This window comes from Vanessa tameamea, chromosome 3 (genome assembly GCF_037043105.1).
Source record: "Vanessa tameamea isolate UH-Manoa-2023 chromosome 3, ilVanTame1 primary haplotype, whole genome shotgun sequence".
In the NCBI taxonomy this organism is placed as follows: domain Eukaryota; kingdom Metazoa; phylum Arthropoda; class Insecta; order Lepidoptera; family Nymphalidae; genus Vanessa; species Vanessa tameamea.
In genome coordinates this window covers 8,268,902-8,294,355 of record NC_087311.1, presented here as the reverse complement: position 1 = coordinate 8,294,355, position 25,454 = coordinate 8,268,902, and the positions used below count along the sequence as shown (strand labels likewise).

Here is a 25,454-nt window from a genome sequence, read left to right as displayed (position 1 = left end):
ATATGCTTGCGAAAGTAAAGAGGCAATTATGATCTTGTTTAATGGTTTTTGAAGCTGTTGTATTTCTTAAAATGTTTAGAAATGTAACATCAAAGTCACATATTAGTTGTTTTCTGTTGCTTTCTTTTATTTAATTGAACAGTTCCTGTTTTTTACCCAGAATAAATGCAGGTCATAGTGATTGTTTTTTTTATCTAACAATATAAAGATGGTTGCTCATTCCTAAAGAATTTGTAAAACACGAATAAACACGAAAGAGGCGAATACTTGTTCATACTATATGAGAATACTAAAACGAAAAATAAGAAGGGCTAATAAGGGGCTTTACACATACTTTACACAATATAAATAAAATTATAGTTATATTAGTGTTTCCTACAATAGCACAATTGGTACTAATCGATATGATTTTCACATTTCGTGTGACTACATTAATGGAATATAATTTTATTGTTGTCATAATTTGGCACAAAATGAACGTATTGAAACGCAAAAAGACGGCATATTATACAACGCACATGTTTACAACCGTGCTGGACGGCTTTATAAATAACAATAAAATACAGCTAGTAAGAATAAATTTAAGATGATATCGGTTTAATTTTTTATGTTTTAATCTATAAAATAAAACAGGTTTATAGTTCAGTTACACTTTTAACTAAAACGCATGTTAATAAAATAAATAAACGGTAATTTTGTTCATGTTACTACAAATACATAATCGTACTTTAATTTCAAGTCTCATAAAACACATTATTAATTATTTATTTTATTTACTATGTTATTTTATTTTCTAACAGTTATGGTACAAAAGTCTGGATGTTATTAATTTTACTAAGATCGTGTTATTGCAAGGAATTTATTAGTTATATAATAAATAAAATTTAAAGAAATATCTCAAGTAATTGAACGCTTCTATATATTTTTTATATGGAAATATTTTAACATGTTTTATTTATTAATTTAACTGGTTTTAATTTGAAAATAATGAAGTACATATTATATTATTATTACTTATAAATGTTGTAATGACATCTGTAATGACAAAGAAATATTACATTAAACGGCAAAGGTACCAATTTATTAAAATAAATCGAGATATTGATAATACGGTAAAATTTCACTCAGTCTAATCTATTATTATAATAAAACATAAAACAAACGTTGAACAATTTTATAAAGAAACTGAGAATATGTTGTGTACATTAATATTTTCTTTATAAAATTGTATTCGTTTGTTACAAATGGATAATTTTTAATCACCATTTTGGACAGTTTATGTTGAAATACAGCTCTAAGTACTACATTATGACACTTAATTTGGTGAAACTTTTAATTTTTTTTACAAATATGTTGCAGATTTTTTTCCATTTTGCGGTGTCGAGTATTTTCAACTTACTGAGTCCTGCACTATAGTCTTAAATCTCTATCGATAACAAAGTAACCTTGGCTATCCATTTATGGAAAGTTCATTTTTCGGCAAATTTGTCGAATACTTAGTAAATGCTTCTAAATTTTTCTTATATCTTGAACAAATTATGTTCTGTGTAACTTTGTGCGGATACATTATAGAGTGCTTCGTCTATTAAATATATTTTTTCATAATGTAAGTACAAATAACAACAAGAAATGAGAAAAATATAACGAACTGTAAATATTAAAAATAAAAAGACTAAGATAAAAAATGAGATTCTAAATTTTTTTTTATAAAAGCCTCCTTTAGCTAAAAACTTCATTCTAATAATAATCTTTAACATTAATAATCTCAAATAAACGAAGATATTCAGTTAAATTGGGAGTAAAATCTTAAAAGTGAATTTGAGATTGATTGTTATGATACAACTAAATATATTTATTAATATCGATTTTTTGCATCATACTGATAAAAATATATATATGAAAACATTTTTAAATAAAAGCTTTTATTTATTCTGTGTACTAATACCAATACTAGATTGCATTGTTACTAGCACCAAATATGTAAGTAAAAAAACTGTAGAATCACTTAGGGAGCGTAAAAGTTTCATGGATAAACTATCAAGGTTAGCCTTGTAATATTAAAAAGTTAATTTGAAATAAGATAAATTATTTTTGTAGCTGGCGTTAAAACAATTATCACACGGTTCATAGTTTTTAGTTTCAAAATAAGATTACACTTTTGCGATAATATGCGCTTGTTAATTAGTATTACGATATTCAAACGTTTTTATTTTTATATTGAGATAGACATGATAAATCACTACAAAAACAAAATATATTCATGAATGGTTTATAGGTATATCCTAATTTGGCGGTATAATGTTATATGATTTTTTTATTGACTTAATAATTGCACTGTACGTTACTCATTAGTAAGTTTTGTCCAGTAATCTGTAACTTTATTGATTTTATATTTAATTTGTAAGTTGTTTGATGGCATTATGAATTATGAAAACGTTTTATATATATGTCAACCATTTTCGTATGTTTATTATATTTTAACGAATAAGGACTAGCTATTAATATAAAGTAAAGTTATTATATAGTCGGTAGTTTAGAGTTTTTATTTTTAACATCATGGCTAGGTGAAGATATTATTTATCTAAAATGTCATGAGATCAGATAATTTCTGTGTCTTTGAAGAATGTTTTATCACAGTAAACTATTTTTCGAGATTGTTGATTTCAATCTAGCACGTCTAAATTGCTAATCATGGCAGTTCATTTTTGTAGTAGCACTACATAAAATAAAATTCGTTTTGGAAAAAAGAAAACCAAATCGAATGATAAAAACAAAACAGGACTTACTATATCCTTGATTCAAATCTTAAAATTTAAAACTAAATATAAAGAGACGTTTGCGTCGTCAATCTTTGGATTCACTGGCAAGTAAAAACTTAACAATAATAAAATATAATAAAAAATGTATATAAAAACGACCCAAATAACTAAAATAAATTCATAAGATTAGAGTGTCTTACAACAAATTATTCAAATTAATCCTATGAGTATTTTATTCCGCTTATGCACTATATATTTTTATAATATATTTTCTCATCTCTACCATTCCCAAAAATATTGAAATAATGATCTCTTTACTACTAACATTGAAAATATTAATGTTTACGTTATACTTTGACAAAATCACAAATATAATCTTTATCTGAAATACGAAAATATAATAAATCTGAAAGGAATTAAATGCCTTGAGTGAGAGAATTTTCTAGAACTATATCGAATTCATCCAAAGGTTCGAGTATTTGTCTGAGAAACGTAAGTAGACCGCGCTTACGCAAGAAACTCTGTTCTTCGTACATTTCTGCAGTGACGCGCGTCATAGACATTGGCACTAACATCCTGTGGAGCCAGTGTTCTCTGTGAAGAATTTTTTTTTTTTGAATAAAGCAGTATTTAAAGACATTATTATACCAAAATATATTAACAAATATGAAAAAAGATATTTTGTATAATGTATATTCATGTTATTTAAGAAAATACGATAATTCATAATAGTACTACCTAACTATGCATTTTACCTCAAACTAAGGCAAATAAACAGTTGGAATTTTCCATCTTTGCCGAGTGATCGTCCCACAGAGTTTATTTCATCCATGAGATGGCAGTAGCATCTCCATATAGCTCTATGTTCCTGATCTTGTCTGCAATTGTAGGCCACGCCGCAACCCTTATTAGATTGTACGTTTGATTCGTCACAGAGGCTCATCTTGAATTCGTCTTTTACCCTTGCTGTAACAAAATGTTTATAACAAATTACCTATCGCATATATAGTTTCGATAGTCAAGTTTTAAATCATCAAAAACCATTATAATAAAAGATAAACAACAGATTTTTATGATATGTAAAGTTAATTTATAAATATACGATAAAGACATTCTTACTAAAGTAGTCCCAAATAAAAAGGTTTTTGCCAAAAAGCCGAGCAGACTTGAAGCCGCATAAGAAGGCCTGCTCCAAGCATTTAACTAAGCCATTTTCTCCGCATAGTAGCACACTCAGTGAATTCGCGTCTTTTTCGCGCTTAGATTGATAGTGCCATTTTACAATTGCATTCACACAATCGCCTGTAAGAAAAACGTTTATTTATTATTGTACAAGTGCCTTCAAAGTTAGTTTTAGCTAAGTTTTTTTCGCCACAAAATCGTTGTGGTTAACCCAACACAAAAATCAAGAGTCATAAAAATAATGGCGACGGTATTACGAGGTTCAACTCTGCTTTTGTGATTGCTAAACAGTTAACATTAATAAAATCTGTTAGCTATGTTTAAGAGAAGCACTATATTTAAAGTACGTATAAGCTGGTAAAACAATAAGCTAGTGTATTGATATTTAATATTAAAATAAAAAATAATAATAATTTGATGTCGAATTTACATAAAAAAGTCCGATAGCAACAAGTTTCTTGTGTTATTGAGAAGTGTTTTAGGGGAAAGTGCGATGGATAGGCACAGTGTACGCGGGGAGGTCATCTATCATGTGCTGTATGGTGGAGGTGGAGAGGTGCGTGGTGGGCGACAGAGCGTGCGGCGCGGGCGCGGGTGTGCGCGGGGAGCGCTCACCTATCATGTGCTGTATGGTGGAGGTGGAGAGGTGCGTGGTGGGCGACAGAGCGTGCGGCGCGGGCGCGGGTGTGCGCGGGGAGCGCTCTCGCGTGCGCGCCGCCACCAACACGCGCTCCGTCGAGCCGTCGTCCACGCCTGTACCCAGCCAGCGATTACACGGGAACCTGAATAACAAGGCAATAAAGGTTTTGACAGATTTTACAAAATAATAGCAGAAGATTGTTTTATTAAAATATACCATGATTAATTATGCATTTTGATTCCGGAAGAGAAAATTAAAGCCATCCCATCATATGACGTCGGTGTTGTGCACCTCGAGAAAATTTGTTAAGCATAACACTCGAGCTCTAAAGCATGTTAGCACTTCACCACCAAGAAAAAGCATTCCTGAAGAGGGTGTCGGGCGGACGTAAAGCAATAAAGGTCTACTGAATCATTTATTGAGCGGTTGTACAATGGCTAAACCAAAATCAAATGTAATTAATCATATAAACATAATCTTCACCTAGTTTAACTTAACGTGACTTGCCACTTGACTGAAAAGCCACTTTTATAGGATTCTTTCACTTACGTGTATGTATGACCTGTAACTTCATTCCTCACATATATTTGATCCAGAAGCCATCTTGGAGATAAACCAGAATTATCGTGACCAATGCGTAAAGTTGAGAGTATACCTAAATTTTTGTGCTGCAAATAAAATATTTTTAAACTTAATTTGTCCCACAAGAAATATAGACTAGTTCACAATCTATGCGCCACGCACAAGTACATTTTCTAAGACATGTCCTTAGAGTCTTTTATAAAATTGGCTTACTCATGCCTCAAACTAGTAAACCTCACTGCGAAGAATTGCTGTTTGGTGGTAAAATGAGTGACAACTCGGTGGTACCCGGAACGGACCTACAAAGCTCTAGCTGGCACTGGTATATATTCTTTAGGTGAACCGTCGTAAGTTTGTCACTCTTCACATTCCCGCAGACATCAGGAGGACATATTAAATAATTTAATACATGATTGATATTCATGTAATCTGATACCTTTTTTTTAATCACAAAGTACAGAGTGTCGGAAAGCTCAATCAATCAAATAAATATAATTTAAACTTACATGAAATACGAACTCATTGGTATTTCTTGGTATAGGGATTTTAGGCGTCGATTCACCATTAGCACCGGATATAGAGAGCCAGCAATTAGCAGTAGTTTGACTTGCTTTACGAGACGGTACAATCAGCACTCGATATGGCAACTCTGTACGTAAAACAAATACAATTTCATTAAAAATAATATTTTTAATAAAACACCAATTAATATAAACTAGTATGTGTATTAATTGGATTCATTAAATTGTTGTTGGAAGTTGGAATTTGTAAAATTATATTGCAAAGTATTGGAGATCAAAATACTTACTAGTAGTAGGATAAGTGTTGGTAAAGCAATGGTAATCGACAGCGTTAAGCGTCAGTAGGTGGTATAAAAATTGTTCCCTTTCTTCTTCACATCGCAAAAATGCTGTTCTTTTGTACTGCGACCGCAGTAAAGTAGTATCAGATAACAGTTCTCGGAGATGCTTCGATAACAATTTCTTCTCAAGCGAAAGTCTTACCCAGGCTCGTGCGTAGCCTATTTCTGTTTTTATGTCTGTCATTGCTTGTACATTCCTATAATAAAAAATTAGAGATGAAACACCTAAATTGAAAACACATCTATTTTTATAAACGTTCCTGGGCCATTTTTAAACATAAAGTTAAGACAAAGGAGTACAGATCTATTCACATACCAAGGCTCCCTTCTCCACGTTAAATGATGATTGGAGTGCATTAGTATGACTGAGTGACGTTCGTGCTTACAATATGTCTTAAACTGTTTGAGACGACTAAGTGTAAAGAGAGCAAAAAAATAATTTATTTAAAAAAGTTTATTTTATTAATAATAAACAATTTAACCTGGAGGAGCGCGCCTCAGCTAGTGAATAGAGCTAAGGTAAATTTGTATATATTTATCATTTCGTTTGACTAACGAATTCAATTATCACTTATTTAAATTGGTCTATTTTATTGTTATTACACTATATTATTTTCTGAAATGGATAAGGTAGATTAAGTTTTATATTTTCTAATAAAAAATATTTAATATCAGTTAAATATGTGGGTAGAGAGCTAAGGTTGTATCGTTAGTTATTTTTATCATAACATTTGTATTTCGGGATCTTCTGACTGGCCCTAAAGTATCTAAATTTTTCTATGACATACTATTTTGTGAATGAACCATAAATATAAGTCGATGTTATAGTAAAAAATATGCAAAAATAGATTAATAAACCTCATATCAAAGGTGAGATTTTCTGGAAGTGGTCTCAGAGGGTTCGGTACTTGAGAAGACTTTCTCTCCAAAGTGCCGGAGTTACTGAGCCGATCGCGAGAGCTATCTCTCGACCCACCGCGAGAGCTGTCCCGCGATCTACTGCCACTTGTGCTTTGCTGAGCTTCTACTTCTGCACCCACAGATGATAAATCTGGAATATTTTTAAATATAACATTTATTTATATTTTTTCATAATTTTTCAGTTCTTTGTTTTGGTTTGAATTTTTCATTTGCTTAATTTATGTTTATCGGGTTGTGCTCGGCAGTGATGGAAAATATTGTGAGGAATCCAGTGCAAGATCGGATGAATAAACCTTCACTTTGGCCTCTTCACTTCACTTCCCTTTGAAGTGGAGGTCTATACCAAAAAGTGGGCTGTTACTAAATTTAGTTTAAATATTAATTGAAAGTCAGTACATATATACTCACAATCCAGTCGCTTCCGTAACACACACCAGGCCAAAGCTGCATGTTTTAAATTAAAAAAATATAGTAAATAACGATGATTCACTGTCGTATATATAACGAAGGCGTATCATTATATTTGTTTATTGTAGTTTTTTTATACGTTTTTATATGATTAACTTTATAAAATTTAATATTTCTTACTCTATTGTGTGTATGTTTATGAAATACAATTCAAATTGCATATTCCTGCATGAAAACCAGTGAACACTATTTTTAGTCATGGACTAAATTAATGCACTCCTGGCAGATTACGGCATAGGTGCCCAATCTCAAGGGAAACTAGTCAATTGCGGAGGACATATTGTATTGCACATGTGTCATGTGGGCACTCTCATAATCCGATGGACTGTTATATACAACACGACTGAAAATAGTCTGGTTTCTACAAAGGTCTTACATACTTCCTTAAAAACTTTAAACATTGCCAGCTATCAAGCTCCGGGTTACCAATACTCAGAACTTCTCGACAAAAAAAACCCGTAAATTTATATAAGGCAATTCGAGCAACGATTCTCCTGAATTGTGTGGATTTATACTATATGATATAAAATTCTGCTTAAGAAAAATATTTTGAAGAGAAATAAAAGTAAGAATACTTTAGACATACCGGGAGTAAGATAGTTCGGGTCAATAGGTTTAGTTGAATTGCTGCATTGCTCCAACTCTTGGTAGTTAGTGAGATGCATCCACAATGCCGATTTTCCCATCTTATGTTGTAGACCATGCGACCACAATCTCTCCAGAAGGTCACACAGGGACGCTATCATCGTACTTTCTTCTACTCCTGTTATAGAAACTTCGCAACCCAAGCCTAAATCGCTTTCTTCGGTACCCATCTTTTCGAGAAGCATCCTTTTAGTTTTACTTTTGCATTCCTGAAAAATAAACGTCTTATCTACTAAAAATTATCTCTGCTTGCGATTTATATTTATGTATTAAATGAGGAGTCTCAAACTAGTATCGTTTTATGTTTTGCCATAAATAATCCTCTAGGTTCTATTCGATGTAATTTACCTAAAACTACAAATCCGTAAACAGCAGAGATTTATTGTAGAAATTATAATATAATATTCACACGTAACATATTCATATTTATTTCAATTTCTGCGTTTAATTATTTTATATATAGTTGACTTTTTATTTCACGAAAATTAACTTGGAGTATCAATTTTTAAAATATGCATACAGACATGCCCTTATATTGATTAAACAATAATAGCACAACCTTTACTTATAGTTTTTAACGTTTAGAAGTATTTCTTTGATCTTATTAATTTTAACAATAGTTGAACTTTCGGTTTTACCCGCGCGAAATTTATATAACTTTATCTATAGCACACAAACCATCACGCCCCATTTAACCCACTCTAGAGGTGACTTTAAAAAAATAGCCTATGTCCGTCCCCGGGACTCAAAATATCTCCATACTATTTCATATATGTATTTCAGTTCAGCGGTGAAAGTGTGAAGAGGTAACAGACTGAGTTACTTTCATATTTATAATATTAGTATAGATGTTTTTATACCTTTAGTAGTTTCTCGACGAAAGTTCTATTATTTTGTGCTATAGCAGCTGGGGTAACCTCAGTCGATAATCGTCTACCAATATCCCCAAGCAATAATTCCGGTGGACAGTCTTTCACCTGCCATTTCGCATTCTTAATACGCTTCAAACTATTAGTTCTGCAACATAAAAGTATTTATCAGATCATTTAAAAAAGTAATAAAAATACATGTCAATTTTAAATTCCGATTCTATATTTACAGAAGCTAATAAAGCTTGAAGCAAAGTATTTAATTTTACGATACACAACCAACAAACAAATAGTATTTGTCAGTGTGTGCAAGTCTAATATTGAGTTAATAGTAAAGGAAATATTTTGATATTTTTTTACTATCTTTATGCTGTTCTTTACAAGACATAAGTCAAATAAAAAAAAGATAGTTAATGGAAAACTTGTATGAGTTATTTAAAATACAAACATATTGATTTTAATAACTTTATTTTTATATATTAATGATTTTCTACATAAATATTTATAACTCTATTTGAGTTTACATTTTTAACAGCTGCCTATTGTGTGAGATTTTTAAATATGAGAACCGATTATTATAAATTAATATTAATTTTAACTGACAGGAAAAAACAAAAAATAAATCATTAAAATTACTTATAATAATAATTGCACAGATAAATAAGTACCAATTGCTATCGTTTTATAAACATCGTATTATTAACAAAGCATGCTCAAATACAAAACAATCAAATAAATTCAATCTTTTTATATACCTAAGATAATACAATAATTCGTTTTATTACATGTATACATTTCATAATATTTACAAAATATGAGCTACCATAACAGAATGAGCAAAACATTCACAAGTACAATAACATAACATGCAAATGAAATCGCACAGAAGATTTACAAAAATATGCATTTATATAAAACCTCTAACTAAAACAACCATGCATAATGTATCACAACACTTGGGAGCAATTTTATAATATATTATCTGTAGAAGACCAACTAATTACTTTTTGGTCATAAGGTAATCAAATGATTTGATTTTTCTACATAAAGTGACTGTATAAGTTCTGCTTGGATTTCTGGCGAGATTAATAAAAATTGTACAGATATTACTTATACCGTTTTTCATAGATTTTTATCTTTAGTCATCCTTTGTAGAAAAATGTGTCTTGGTATTGGTACCTTTAAAGTATTAACCTGGAATTTATAAATTATAATGATATACTTATAGTTATTAAAATACCAACATCCTCTTCGAGCTTCCGAATAAAACACAATATAAAGAGAACTAAAGCAAACGATACCACTTAGTGATTTTTTATTGGGAATGGCATAATAATATCACACATACTAAAAATGGAGTATTTTATAGATGATATATTAGGTTAAAAGAATAGCCTGTTTTATGAATTTCTTCGCGTCAAATATTGAACGATGATGGTACTTTACCAAAACTTTCACGAAAGTCCCACAACAAATATATAAAATAATCCCATACACGTAAGACAAACGCACGTACTAACAAAAAACAAACATTTATTTATTTGTTGTTCTCTTCGTCACGCATGTTTTATCTACTCTATGATTACAAAATTCTTCTAATTATTTTTTAAAATTGAGTAACGACTACAAAACATGCCACATTCTTCATGTACTACACACGTTGTTTCAAACTTAAGAGGGTGCCGGTACTTTTAATAATTCTGTAGAATAAATAATTTTATTGAATTGTATTAAATATAAAATAAACCTGTTTTAACATGCGTAAAATTTTAATACAATAACACGTAATAGTTAAACAATTTAAGACTGACAGAACTTAACTAAGATAATTAATAATTAAACGAACTTACCTGTAAGTGAAGTTCTATCATAATTATACTCGTGCTTCGTCCTCGAGATTAGTAACGTGTGCGTATTATTGAACAAAATGTAGTAACGCGTAGGTGACACCACTTCATCACTATAGTTTAGAAAAAAACAATGCCACTACCAAAGTGGCAACACTAAAACAAAAAAGTAAATAAAGTATGTCCCTACCCCACTCAAGTCAGCCCACCTGCGTTGAGCTTTTAGTAGGCAGCCTCAATTAGTTTAAAGCTTATTGGATATTTCCTCCATCAATTATTGCGGGCTATTTAGGGAGGGTGGGTGTTACTAATCTCTTCGGACGAAGCACTTCGTATAATTATGATAGAACTTTACTTACAGGTAAGTTCATTTAATCATTAATTATACTCGAGCTTCGTCCTCGAGATTAGTAACGTGTGAGTATTTTTGAACAAAATGTAGATGTTGAGAGTAAGTGGAGGGAATATCTTAAATAATAAGGATAATGTCATAGATCATTAATATTTATTTCACCTCAAGAAAAAATAATACATAAACTTAAGAAAATCACAAAAGAAAAAACAACATTGTAATTTTGGATTCATATACCTAGCATACTTAATCAAACAGAACACAATGTTCGTGCTAGTGCCATGTTATCTTCATTTTGAATAACAGGTCCATTATAAAATCGGGCAAAGGTAGTGGAATTGCCGCTCCATCCAGCAGTTTGCCTAATAACACCTAGACTGATTCCTAATTTATGGGCAATGGATGTCGAAGCATGCCTTGTGCTATGAGAAGAAAATACAGACACGTCAATTCCACTAACTTTTAAAGTATAGGGCTTACGAACTCTCATAAAAAGTTGTGTTGATTGCCGCAGGTCTTTAGTTTTATTTACATATGCTACAAGGGTCTTTGCTGGACATCTCTCTGGTCGCTCGCCAAAGAAAGGTAAATATAGAATCGGATGCTTTCCGCTTACTTTGAATGTTTTAATTAGTTCCGTGATCTTAATAATTATTTGATCTTTTAAGATAATGACTTGATCGGTTTTGGATAGCGTTTGCACCCTGTGAGCGGTTACAAGAGCAAGCAGAACAAGCAACATTTTTTTGAAAGTTGTTCAAGTGTTAAGCTTTCATTAGGAAACAAGATGATTTATAACCAGGCTTGCATCCCATGTAGCCCTATACCGTGGTAGCGGTGGTCTTAGCTTATATACGCCCTTACAATATCTTACAAGTCTATCATCATTGGATATATTACCAACAATCAAGGAAAGCGCAGCCCTATGGCTATTAATTGTCCCATACTGACCGCCTTCGTTAAATATATTTGTAAGGAATTCTATAACAATCGGAATTGATGGGTCATACATGTTAATTGAGTTTTTAAAACAAAAATTATACCAAGGATTAAGGCAGACATCATACTACTTTACAGTGTTTCCCGACAAGGAGGCGAGAACGATGTCTAAGGCGGATTCTGGGACGCATCGCTGTAGCAGCGCCGCCCGGATAATATTCCGACCGCCAGGGGTAGTGTCCTTGAATGTTCTGGTTGCTAGAATTAGGAATGATAACATAATTAGTTCTTAGTTTTATTACATCCGAAGAGAGAAGTTGCGTAAATAGAGGGTACCAAGGTTGAGTAGGCCAATCAGGCACCACTACAATTCTTTTAGCTTTATCTGATATTATTTTCCTTAGTGTTTTAAGAATAACTGCTACTTGTGAAAAAGCATAAAATAGGTATTTGGACCAGTCTAACGTGAAATGCAAAGGCTTCAGGATCTCTGTGCCAAGAAGCATAAATATTACATTTCTTTTTAAAACTACTGGCAAATAAATCAATTTCGGGGACTTGAAAGTTATCTTACTTTTTGAAAGCCTGTGGCAGATCATTCCCATTCAACATCAGGGTGTGTTCGTCTGGAGTCCCTATCAGCAACTACATTGTCTGATGATCTTATATATGACGCTACGATAAATATTTTGCGAGCTTCGAACCACTGCCATATATCTTTTGCGATTATGTTCAGGTGGGGATATTGAACACCATCCATGCGATTTATATAACTTACAGCAGTGGTGTTGTCAATAGGCATTAAAATTTGACAGTTACAATATTTTTTTGCAAATATTTTTAGAGCGAAATAAGCAGCTAAAAGTTTTAGTTCATTAATATGCAATAGTAACTCTCTTTTCAGACGTTGAGGCGTCAGAGAATATCTCTAAGACATAGTTATCATTCCTAATTCTATGTACAGAATCATCGATAATCGCTAAAAATAAATCATGACCGTAACAAGCTCATGACAGGTTTAATCAGTTTTGTAAAAATGAATGGCGCTGTAGATACCGAAGGGCAGAACGTTAAATTCGTACAATTTATCATCTATAATAAAGCGGAGATATTTTCGTGAACCTGGGTGTATATTAACAAGAAAATATGCATCTTTCAAATCCAGCGTCGCGATATAACACTCATTAGAAATGAGTTTTAGGATAGTACGTATGTCCTCCAATTTAAAATGTTCCGTATTGATAATTTTTTCAAATATAGGACAAATCTCATTTTGCCATTCGGTTTCGGTACCAAGAATACACGTGATACGAACTGATCAGAACAAGGTTCACACTGAGATATTGCTCCAATAGATAAAAGGTTACGTAAGGTATCAACCAAGTGGGCATCTTTCAGAATCTGTAAATGTGTTTGGCTTTGGCAAACATGGTTGATGGACTGGTTGATTAAACTTTATTTGGTAACCGTTTATCCATGATAAGATAGACTGATCACGTGTTACTATAGGGACCACTGTTTACAAAAATGTTAAAGTCTGCCAGCGTAACGTACCGGATCTACGGGCGGCGGGACAAGGGCGCGTTGTGCATGGCATGCAGCTGGTGACGCGGCGGTGGACCCGTCGATTGCCTGCTAGCCGGGGTCTACACCATCCAGTTTAAATTTTTTGTAGATGAAGCTGCAAGTTTCAGTTTCTTGGGTGCATTCGGCTTAAGATCCGAAATAGATTTTGAAACAGCCTTTGCTGTTTTAAGAGTCTCTGCTAAGTCGTTACCAAATAGGTATTTGTCAATTTTTGTTAATGATAATTGGTCTTTGAGTTCTTTTTTAACAGAATAAAGTGCAAAGTTACGCCTTGCCTCCGATTCGGTATGTTGGATGTCGCAGAATATTCTACCAACGTCCATGAGATCCTTTATCAAGGCGTTATTTATGTCTTTGGCACTCAATTGATCCAAAATATTTTGCCCAAGGATGAAATGGCAGCCGCCATTTGTTTTTGTCTTGATTCAATGGCTCTGTCTCTTTTGACCACCTGTTCCGTTAGAGCCGCCTTAATTTCAGCATTTAGCTGTGGTGCCGCTATATTTTTACAATTTTCAGGTACTAGATACTTCTTAAGAAGATCTTTATAAGTCTCTCTGCTTAACCCAGACGTAGCAATGTGTGTAAATCTGGATGCTACGTCCTTGTTAATGTCTGGGCCATATCCAATTGTAACGGACGAATCCGCTCCCAATATGTCCAGTATTTCGGTGTTAACGACGCCACTTGGTTGTGTCATTTTCTGAATTGTCGTTTATCTCAATGAGCGGAATTTCGCTATTTTGGGCCATATGCTGTTCTATGTCAATATTTGCAATTGTCTCCTGGCCTGTAAGGAGACGACGGTGGTTAATCTAATGTCGTAAAAACATTATATTACATTGTTATATTTAGAGTAAAAAATCATCTAAACATTTTTATTATTACGTGGAGGGTAGGTGTAGAATTGCAGCGAAATGTTCCCACAGAACACTGACGTAAATTGAGATTAAGCTTAGATACGATTTACATTTGGTAAGATAGTTCCTCAGACTACTCTGATGCATAATTACAAGCTTGGCGTTTATCGCCATTGCAATGTAAATGCGACGAATTAGTCCCTCAGACTACTCTGATGCTTATTAACAAATTTAGCGCTTATGGCCGTTACAATACAAATGCGATGAGCTAGTCCCACAGACTACTCTGATGCTTATTTACAAATTTGGCCGTTGCGTGGACAATTCTAATACATTCAAACCGATTATTATAAAATAGTTAAAGTACTTACCCAGACAGGGTTTGGCCAGGATACTCTCGATGAACAAGAAGATGGACTTGCAGCTGGACACGACGACGATGATGACGAACTTAATGAAACATTATTGTTTTTAACGACGTGAGCGTTTCACTTCCTTTTCCAGTTTTCGCATTTTTTTTGCTAATAGTATAGAATTTACTATACTATTATGGCTTACACGTTTCGGCATGATTTTTGCCTAATTTGTGTGCGAATAAGCGAAGTGGTTGAGCACTAAAATGCGAATGAAGCTGCCTACTAAAAGCTCAGCGGGCTGACTTGAGTGGGGTAGGAACATACTTTATTTACTTTTTTGTTTTAGTGTTGCCACTTTGGTAGTGGCATTGTTTTTTTTCTAAACTATAGTGATGAAGTGGTGTCACCTATGCGTTACTACATTTTGTTCAATAATACACACACGTTACTAATCTCGAGGACGAAGCACGAGTATAATTAAATTTAACAATAAATTAATATGCTCTGAGCAAACTTACTGAGATGAGATTCATAATTTGCGTGAATTTATTTATTTAACCACCATCAAATTAACTACTTAATTTAGAAATATTTATCACTTAAGAATATTAGTTTACATCTATTATGTAATTATTAATGCTTAAAACGAGTATTAAACAAAATTGTACTAGAAGGCAAGGAAGACATATTTTTTTAAAATATTTAATGAGGATTTATAAAATAAAAAAATATTATATTACTTTTCTCGCCTTTTATACATAAAAATTCCACGATATTTAAAAATACATATACAAGAAGTATGCAAGTATTTCGCCTACCGCGAGTCTACGACTATAAAAGTAGCATCAATGTTAAATTAAAAAATAATGAGACAAAAATACATATACTATCACAAAACACAATCGCATGCTTCCCAAAGTAAGCAGGCATTTATCAAAAAAAATACAGATTTTCTGTAAGTTCTGTGGTTTTCGTTTTTTTCGCCGATCACGATACTGTTGTACGCATTATACACTAAAACATTAATCTTTCAAGGCTACCAAGTCTTTTAAGTCTTGCTAAATCAGAGACGGTGAAGCACAAAATCATCAATGTGCCAAACTGATTATTTAGATTTTTTACATACATCAATAATATTTGAGTGTGCGCGAGATACTTAGTATTGATGTATTCCAGTTTGAGCCAGTTTAACTGTAGACATAACATCATAGCTTAAACGCGCTGTTAGTGATATAAGGAATCGTTAATATATCTATGGGCTGTGACCACTAACCACGAGGTAGCCAATTTGCGTGTAAGCCTACCAATATGTATTAAAAAGGGTACTAGTTCGCTTCCTAGCTTCAACGTGTGCATAATGTGTTGTGTACGTCTTCAGTGTTGGCACAGTGCACGTTGGCGAATTCGTACGCGTAAGCAAACGAATTCAGACATGCTGTACTTATCATATTTAATATTTGTTTTATTAATGTAATTTTCTAATAATATATACCTATACTAAAGTATAATATAATTTTTAGAATGAAAAAAATTGAATAACTAAATTTTATCTATGGCAAGAAGATGTATTTTTAATATTCGTTAGAAATCTATTGATCTGAAACTTATTTTAAACGCACTCTTAGACCACCCGCCAGTTAAAAGGAAAAGACGCGCAAAGACGAGCGGATCCGCCAGCACGTGCCGGTTGTGTGCGCCCCGCTCGCAGTCCAAACGGGTACCAACATATCGTGTATTTCTAACGTGCACGAACCGTGCCGGCACTGACGCACACTTACGATTGAGATATATGTTACTATACGGTTTTAAGAAGAATATTAAGAGAGGTTAAAAGTATTTCTTTTTATGGAAATAATATCCAAAATATAAAAAATAACCGATTTTAAATAATTAATCAGTATATACCTATTCTATTTGTATTAGTAAAATTATAGTGTAAATAATATGTTCTTGTTTTACATGCATTAAATAGTGCTACATTGCTATTCACGATAATATCACTATAGCCATAAATAAAATAAACGATGCTCATCTACATCTATAACGACTCAGTCGAGCATTTTAAAAGCGTCTTCACGATCAACCCATACACGGGCCTCCAGGGATCGGACAAGAAACTTAAAATTAGGCACACAAAAATAGAAGCGGCTCGACATCAACAGCACCGTCACAAAACGTTCGCAACAATACCGTAAAAACGTTGTCATCTCTAACGGTGTCCTCGCTACGCGGAGTATATAATTTATGGTAAAATATTTATTCAATCCATAGTTCTGGCTCATATAGTATTATTATTTTATAAATTCAGTTCAGGCTCAACCCGCACTCATCGCTCTATAGAACGGTGGCCGAGGAGGAGCGTCGGCCCGTTAGAGACGGCCACGTCTCGGCGGCGGTCGGCGGGCGGCTAGCGCGCGCACCTGCGGTCGGCCGGCGGCGGCGGCGCCAGCGCGGCGGCGTCGAGGCGCGCGGGGAAGGCGCGGTAGTAGGCGGCGCGGTGCGGCAGGCGCTCGCCCGGCGCGCCCACCTCCACGTCGCACGCGTCCGCGCCGCCCGCCGCGCCGCTGCCCGCCCACACGCTGTAGCCGCGCGTCGCCAGCCCGCCCTCGCCCAGTCGCTCCCTGCAACAGTGTGATGCCAACTTGGGGGGTGTTCCCCTCTAATTTAGGGGGGATCATGATTAAGAAAAGTATAAAAACTAAAAATTTTGTATTAAAATGATATGAGGAAGTAGCATGAAAAATATATGCAAGTAAACGTTAAGAAAAACTAAATTTGAGGAAAGAAAAGTTAAGAAATAAGAAGTAAGATTTTTTGTAATTTCCTGTTTTTGCAATTTTATTTGAAATTTACTCCCAAACAGGATTTAAAATAAAAACATTAGCGGTTTTTAATCGATATTTAAACTTATTTAGAGAAATTTGAAGTTGGTCCTAGGGGGACAATCCGTAGAGTTGGCATCACTGCTGCAACAGTGTGCGGCGCCCTCTCGCCGACTGCTCCTCGGTATCTCGCGAGTTGATCGCGACGCGAGGTAGTCGTTTGGTATTCGTAGTGAATAAAGACTAAAACTTCCCCTTCTCTAGTAGTCTACGTCGTTATCCATTTGCATACAACTTATTTGAATATTATTCCTTAAATAAAATTGATCGGTATCCCAAAATGACCATATCACAGAGTAATTGTTACTTTTTAATGTTAACCTTTGAAATCCAGCGTTAGTAATAACATTTTCGAACTCCTCTTTAAAACTCAAAAATGCAATCATACCACATCCACAGTATCGTACTCACCTCACTGCGCGAATCCTATGTTCGAAGACCTGCAAGTTAGCGTCATACTCGCCCCAATTTGCCATGATTTTATTATCTATGAGTGTAGCAAACATTTGTGTTTCAAGAAAACGCGATAAAAACGGCCTGTGCCGTTGCGGTTGATCAGAGAGGAAGGACGCTTTGTCGAAGTTAACCATTGACTCACGGGAAGACAGCCATGAATCACGATCCTGTCATAACAGAAAAATATGTATTTTTAAAATAAGAATTGCTTTATACGGAAATAAGATAGCTTCGATCTACTGAACCTACTAGATTAGGAATAAAAAATAAATAAAAACATATATATGGATGTATAAAAACCTCAGAAATTTATACGATTTTAAATTAATTTGATTGTATTAGTAAAACATTATTAATTTTGCAATACTTGTAAATATATACCATGTGTTATTATTTGCTAAATAGTAAGTTTACGTAAGATGCGCCATAACACCTACTTACATTTTATGTTTAATTATCTCTTTGATTGATTTTTCTGGAAGAGATTCCGAATTAGACATAAAACCAAACGTCGCACTCCAGTCTATATGTTTAATTTGTAACCGTATTTCCATAAGTTCCATATTTAAAAAATAATATAGGATTTATCATATCTAATAATAATATATAAGAAAGAAGTCAAATGAAACTTACCTGATCAGGCATAATTACAAAATTTTCATACATCAGGAATATGTGAACAAATCTGTTCAGAAATGTTTCTCTGATGGCAATATTAAACCGAATATCTTCATTATACTGTTCTTCGTCATTCAGTATTTTCTTCTTAGTTGTAGGCATAACCGTATCAGCGTCCACGTCATCTATAAACAATCCTGTAAATTAATTTGGTATATTTCATTATAAGTCCGATTTTTTCAATGAAACACTGCTTACAGTTTACAACAATACTAGAACATACATTGATACTCTTTTTGGAAAATAATTATAATTTATAAATATTATCAATTCGGGTTTTCTTAATAATTCGAATGGATTTACTTGACCAAACCAGTCTTCTTGATGAATAGATATGAAAACGCAAATGTATTTAACTGAGGCGAGAATGCTATGATAGATATTGTGTAACGTTTGATGAATATAAATGAGTAAGTTAAAATGGCTCCCCTTCAGAAAATCTATCTAGTGGAATAGTGTTGTATTTTAAATAAAGTCAATAATACCGGCACGTTTGACGATGATGTCGACCATGCGCTGCAGCCGGTAGAGCGGGCGCGGCGCGCGGCGCGGGGACGCGGGCGGCGACGCGTTGAGCGGCCGGCTCTCCTCCCACTCCAGCACGTCGTGGAACGAATGCTTGCGCCGCAGCCCGTCTGCGCAGCGACACGCGCGATTACAGACCCTCTCACTCGCTCACTCAGAATTTTGCTTATCGGTAGTCATTGGTGAATGAGTGGTACCCACCCAGGTGAGAAATTAACAGAAATTATATGATATATACCAATGTCCTAGGGATGTTTTCGTGAGAATTTAATCACGGCGTTTTTGTACAGCTACATTTAAAAAAATATTATACTCTTATTGTTTATAAAAAATGTATGTAATTAACCTGAGGGTAATGTACAACTACTGCTCATTCCGTCATTCATATGCTTGTATGACGTCCCATTTAATGGTACTCCTAGTTTTGTCGGTTCAGTTTCTGGTCTAATTATCTGGAAAAACAACATGGTACATTTTTATATTAAAATTTAATTTATTTTTTACTCACTAAACGTTATTGCAAATCAAATATGACAATGTGAAATAGGGATTCCGAAGTAATTCTGATAACAATTTCGCTGCCATTCGAAATGTAATTTTTAGCGAAATATTCAATATTCAAGATTTCGATCTTGCTTGCTTGAATGATATCGCGTCAATTCAATGTCAAACTTTTTTATGTTGCTTTACTGGTCTTGAGTCTCTAATAATAATTTACGCAACAAGATTTTTGTTTATAGCTTTCTATAAAATAAATAAAATATTGTTTATTATATACCTGATGTTTATCAAGAACATGATTTAGTTCCTCAATGAAAGGTGTCCTGTGAGGGAATATGGGGAGTTCCTCAGGTAGTTGTATATCAGGCTTGTCAATGTCAACAAGACAAAGTGCCGCTTCTGACCCAATTGCAATATTTCTTGGACCATTACTTCCAATGGTGATAGCTGAGCTGTCTGCATGGAGACCTGTGCATAGAAATTAAGTGTTTTTAAGGTATTAGATCTCTTACATTTTAGAATATATTTAATAAAGCTAATCGCTTTAGTGACACAAAAATTAAAAATATGAACAACAAAACGAACTATCTTATAGATAACATTATTAAAAGAAAGAGAAATTGCCTTTGAGTTGGATCCAGTGCGGTATTTAACCTGAATGAAAGAGATAATTTGGTATATTTTTAAAGCCTATCTGACCAAACCTTAAAATTACTTTTACCAGTTTACTTTTCTACCACCACAGGGGACATTGGGGTGCTTGTACCTACCTATGGTGCCATTATACCATTGGTAGAAAATATTTGCTGGCTTTTACGAAATCCAGTGTTTGGGAACGAGTGGCTTTCAAAAGTCTATTATAGTAGCAGCCTGAAAATATTCTGCGGCTGGGCTACAGCCTCCTGTGCATTTGAACAGAAGATTTTCGAGCTTTTCCTCTACGTTACTCCAAAGCGGTGGATACATGTGTGATGGATTACCATCCGATACATGCTGATTTATTCACGATGTTTTGTATTAATACCAAGCACGAAGTGAATTATAAACACAAATTAAGACTTGAAAATTCACTAGTTCTTGCTTGCCTCTTGCATCTCGCGTTGGTTTAACACCATACTGCATATTAAATTAAATATATATTTACAATAAATAATATTCTTTTACGTACCCATTACGAAAGGGACGGGCGCATCAAGGAAATGATAAAGAGGAGATGGCAGTATCGGCACGTAGACGTGCGCCCACGAGAACGGAACCAACAGAGACACAATGCACTCTGCAACTAGCATGAGTTTGTTGAAATCTAAAAACAAAATTAAGAATTTTACACATTATAAAATTATGTTTCTATAACTTTAGTAACATATTAAAAAAAGGGGCAGGGTTAAAAATGTGCTTAACCATTTATCTTAGGGTTTTATGGACCATGTTTAATAATAAATAATTGGCTCATGGCTCATACTCTTATTAGATTAAATCTTAATTATTAATTGGATGTATATAGTTATAGGTGACTCACCTCAAGTTACTACAATAAACTTAGTATGATCTTAAAATAAACTATTAATATTTACACAATATTTTGATCAAAATCGTATTTTCTTGTCTAAAATATTCTATGATTTTAATGTTTTGTTTTATTATTGTTATATATGTAACTCCAAAGACTTGTTGTCTGTGTCTTTCTATTATATTCTATTTATAAAGTAAATTGTAATTTTAAAGAATGTTGAATTACTTACCACTAGATCTTAACAGAACTTGATGTTCTAATAGCACACATGTAAATAACTGGACAACACATTCAACACCCAAAGTGGAAAACATTACACGTAGAGGATAATCTAACAGGGGTAACTCCTCGGGTGGGTTTGGCATTCTTATCACCTGAAAATATACAACAGTTATAAATAACAGTCTCCTTGTCTTCGTTTTGGTGATTTATTTCTAACATTTTACTGTTCCTTAATGTTTCAGTTAAATTGTCTAATAATTTTAGAAAAAAATTTACACCTGTCTATTCATTTTCAATCTTAAATATTTGCTATATCTTAAAAATAATGATGAGATATAGATAGCGATAGTTTTAATCTTTCTAAATTGGTTAAGAGATCATGCACAATAGAAAGACATGTTATTCCAAAAAAAAAAAAATACCAAAAAGAATATTATTTTATTAGTAAGTAGTAAGTAAATTTGTTTGCAGTTAATACTTATTTTATGGATGGAATAAAATAATTCTACTATGTTGATTTTAGTCAAAATTGATTGTTTGAAACATTCACATTTATATTGTATAATTTTCTTAATCTTAAGTATGGCAATAAATTGATAACAAATACTATAAAAATATTACATGAAGATAAAATAATTGATATGAATGACAATAATTCATAAATTTAATCAATTTAATCTTATCATATTTAAATTTAAAAATATAAGCATACAAAAACACTACCATAGCTTTAATTTAATTTTACTTACAACTGGGATTGGATCGAGATGTGGTTCGGAAGGAGGAACATAAAGACGTAAAGCTTGACCCGGTGATGGCACTGGAACTTCATATAACAGGTTGTAGACATAGGATTCAGGACTGAGTCCTGGCCCCGGTTGTCTAGGTAGTGACCTATAATTATTAAAGTATGAAATTTAGACATCATAAAAGCATTTTGAATATTTTGAATGTTGTATTTCAAATGTTAGGAATATATGATTGAAATTAATTTTTGATTGATAATAATTAATTATATTGTAAAGAAAAATGAATTGTTCAAATTTTTATATTTCATATTATACTTTTATAAATGATATATAGATCATAAGGAAATAGGCATAGATAAATAAAAAAAAATACCATCAGTATGAAATAAAAATATTAAGTTTAAATATTATATCATAAGACCATACCTAAATAAATTCTCTAAGAATAATTGTGCAACCCTAATATAAGGGTATTGGCATATAAGTGCTATACTTTTGGCTACATAGAGTTTATCTTTGGTTATGTCATAATATGTAAGTGCAGCTCCGGAGTGTGGGGCCAACTTAAAGGATCTTGGTAATGATCTAGAACTCTCTTTGCCAGATCCCTTTCTATGCCCTGGAGGAGTTTGTCCACTAGATAGTTCAGTGATGTACATAGTCTGTAAAATAGTAGTTTTTGTATAAGATTTATTATACATGGTAATTATTAATACAATTATAAAGACAGATTTATTGTAGACTTGTCATATCAGATAGATTCAGCTTTTATTATTTCTAATAGCTACCTTACTAACATACTAGTATCAATATGGTTAACTTGGTAAATGTAAGATTTAGGAATATTTATATATGATTTTTGTTAATTTATTTATAATATTTCAGTTAGTAGGGGCAAGTTAAAATTTTACTTACCTGTAATGTATGCATTGCACTGCATATGTTCCTGTTTCTAACTTCTTCATAAAAAATAAGACTGAATCCATAATATCTTGATGCATTTTCTCTAGTCACAACAAAACTATGAAACTTTGGCTCTAAAGAATGTTTTTGAGTCCTAAATTGAAGGCTTGCAGGGAAACAAAGCTGTAAAAATACAGTTTTTAATATAGTGTAGTTAATCTACAAAAAATGAGGGATAAATGCCATGTTAATAGAAGTGTTGAATGAGAGTAATATGGGGGGTGTAATGATGGAGTAACTATGTCAAAAATTAAATAAATTGAGTTTTAAAATAATACTATTTTCATATTATCAAAACTCACCATACAAACTGCATGTTCATCAAATTTATTATTATGAACATTATCTGGATAATGGGCTAGAACCTTTCCTTTGTATGAGCGATCGAGAGGAGATATATGTAAATTGTCACCTAAAATTATGTTCGCAGTTATGATTAAATAAATAAACAATAAAATAATCTGAAACCTAATAACAAAGTAAAATATTTATTTACCACATAACCTGTCTGTTTCTAGTCCTGAATCAAAATCGAGCCCACATATGACAAAATAATCTGCAAATCGACATCCCACGGACAAATCCGAGACAGACATATTCATATCGACCCGTTATTTATTTATTATTTGAGACACTTTCTCTTCCAGATACAATTTCTCACACTTCGCCACACCATTGTTTACCCGTAAGTGCTGTAAAATTTTAATATCGTAACATAGATCTTATGACTTTTGATCAATCGATATTTGCTTTAAGTAAATAAAGAAAAAATGTTAAATAAACATAATGTATTATAAAATTCCATACAAATTCACTGTGGCACTTAAATAAAATTGTGCATTTGACAGACACTAAAAATAGTGATGTAAATCGATATCGAAACGATGAATATAGATTATGACATAAGGCGGGACATTCACCTTATTTTAATAATCGATTATTGTGGTTCGGTTCTATGTTAAACAAAAAAATAATTTTCTTGTGGTCTTCTAATTAAATGTTTTTGATAATTTAATGATATGACTCTCCAGTTAGTCAGTAAAGAAAAGATTTATAAATGGTTGTAGCATGTACATATTAGATTATGAACACGGTTTGCACTTTCATCTTTTTAATAAATTACATACATGCATTAAATCATGATATTCGTTTTGGCATATAGGTCACTTTTTGTGGCATAGTAGGTGGCGCAATTTTGGCATGGTGCTTTTTGTAGTGTTTGCTAGCCATAACGAATAATTGATGAGATGCTGATGTAAGCATCTTATAAATTGTTCATTATGGCTACGAAGCAAGTCAATACTACTATAACTAAGCTGAGTGGATCGAGCGAATGGCACAGCACACATAGAGAGGTTCTCTAAAACACAGAGTCATAGTGACTACACACAGTGCTACACAGTGTGCTGTGTAGAGGAGTGTTTTATGTTATTATTAATATTTTCTATATTCACCAGGTAGGCATATGGCTCCACTCCACCTGATGGAAAACGGTAATGGTGGTGAGTCCAAACGCAAAGACAACCCGTACAGATAGGTAGAATAAACTGCACTAGTCACCCTCGCCATGCCGGCCCGTAAGATGCCTCTTCACGCCTCATTTGAAGGAACAGGATACTAGTGGAGGAAACACGTGTGCTGGTAGAGAATTCCATTTTTGAGGTATGACAAAAATAAGTGTTGCCGAATTTCTTCGTGCGCGATGGAATTGATATCACAGTTAGATGGTGACATCGCGAGCTAGCACGTGTAGACTTGTAAAGGAAATGAGAACCAGGAATTAGAGAGAATAGTTCCTTGGAGCACTCACCGTGATACAGTCGATGGTAAGCGCTCAGCGCCGTTATCTCTCGATGCAAACGTAAAGGTTCGAGGGTGTTCGTGAACTTTACGTTGCCAATAATGCGGACCGCAAATGATCCAAGGACTTCATTAAGTACTTAGCGGAGCCATCACAAAGATGCGAGCAATTTTTAAACGCAAGACTGCACCTGCGATTTGTACAACAGTAGCAGTTGTTGTGCCATATAAAAACGTCGCACCTTGTTCAGAATCCCAAGTGAGGCTGTTTTGATAATGGCCTCGATATAATCTCT

The 25,454-nt window shown here is 33.3% G+C and overlaps 1 protein-coding gene across 3 annotated transcripts; it reads right to left on the bottom strand.

Moving 5' to 3' along the window:
• Window positions 1-2,810: 2,810 nt before the first annotated feature.
• LOC113397460 (DENN domain-containing protein 5B) lies at window positions 2,811-24,227 on the bottom strand. 3 transcript variants are annotated; one of them, XM_026635813.2, is made up of 24 exons: window positions 23,855-24,227; window positions 23,661-23,770; window positions 23,311-23,481; window positions 22,822-23,057; window positions 22,396-22,540; window positions 21,654-21,798; window positions 21,080-21,214; window positions 20,189-20,379; window positions 19,757-19,862; window positions 19,371-19,520; window positions 18,841-19,022; window positions 18,163-18,374; window positions 17,290-17,490; window positions 8,920-9,076; window positions 8,001-8,268; window positions 7,355-7,390; window positions 6,884-7,076; window positions 5,972-6,222; window positions 5,670-5,812; window positions 5,131-5,249; window positions 4,557-4,723; window positions 3,879-4,061; window positions 3,515-3,725; window positions 2,811-3,353 (listed from the first exon to the last, which is right to left on the bottom strand). In XM_026635813.2, the coding sequence occupies exons 1-24, from the start codon at window positions 23,958-23,960 to the stop codon at window positions 3,176-3,178; spliced, it is 3,996 nt and encodes a 1,331-aa protein (XP_026491598.2). In that variant the 5' UTR covers window positions 23,961-24,227; the 3' UTR covers window positions 2,811-3,175. The 3 variants fall into 3 exon arrangements, with proteins under 3 accessions (XP_026491598.2, XP_026491600.2, XP_026491601.2); XM_026635815.2 differs by lacking the exon at window positions 7,355-7,390 and having other exon boundaries at window positions 23,855-24,226; XM_026635816.2 differs by lacking the exon at window positions 17,290-17,490 and having other exon boundaries at window positions 23,855-24,226.
• Window positions 24,228-25,454: the final 1,227 nt, after the last annotated feature.

Bases quoted from the DNA above. Each gene is read 5' to 3' on its own strand.
- LOC113397460 (XM_026635813.2), bottom strand. From the start codon at position 23,960: ATGAATATGTCTGTCTCGGATTTGTCCGTGGGATGTCGATTTGCAGAT. The intron at 21,215-21,653 runs GTAAGTAATTCA...TTTTGTTTTTAG, and splicing joins AGTTCTGTTAAGATCTAGTG to ATTTCAACAAACTCATGCTA. The intron at 8,269-8,919 runs GTATAAAAACAT...TTTATTTTTCAG, and splicing joins TCGTCGAGAAACTACTAAAG to GAATGCAAAAGTAAAACTAA.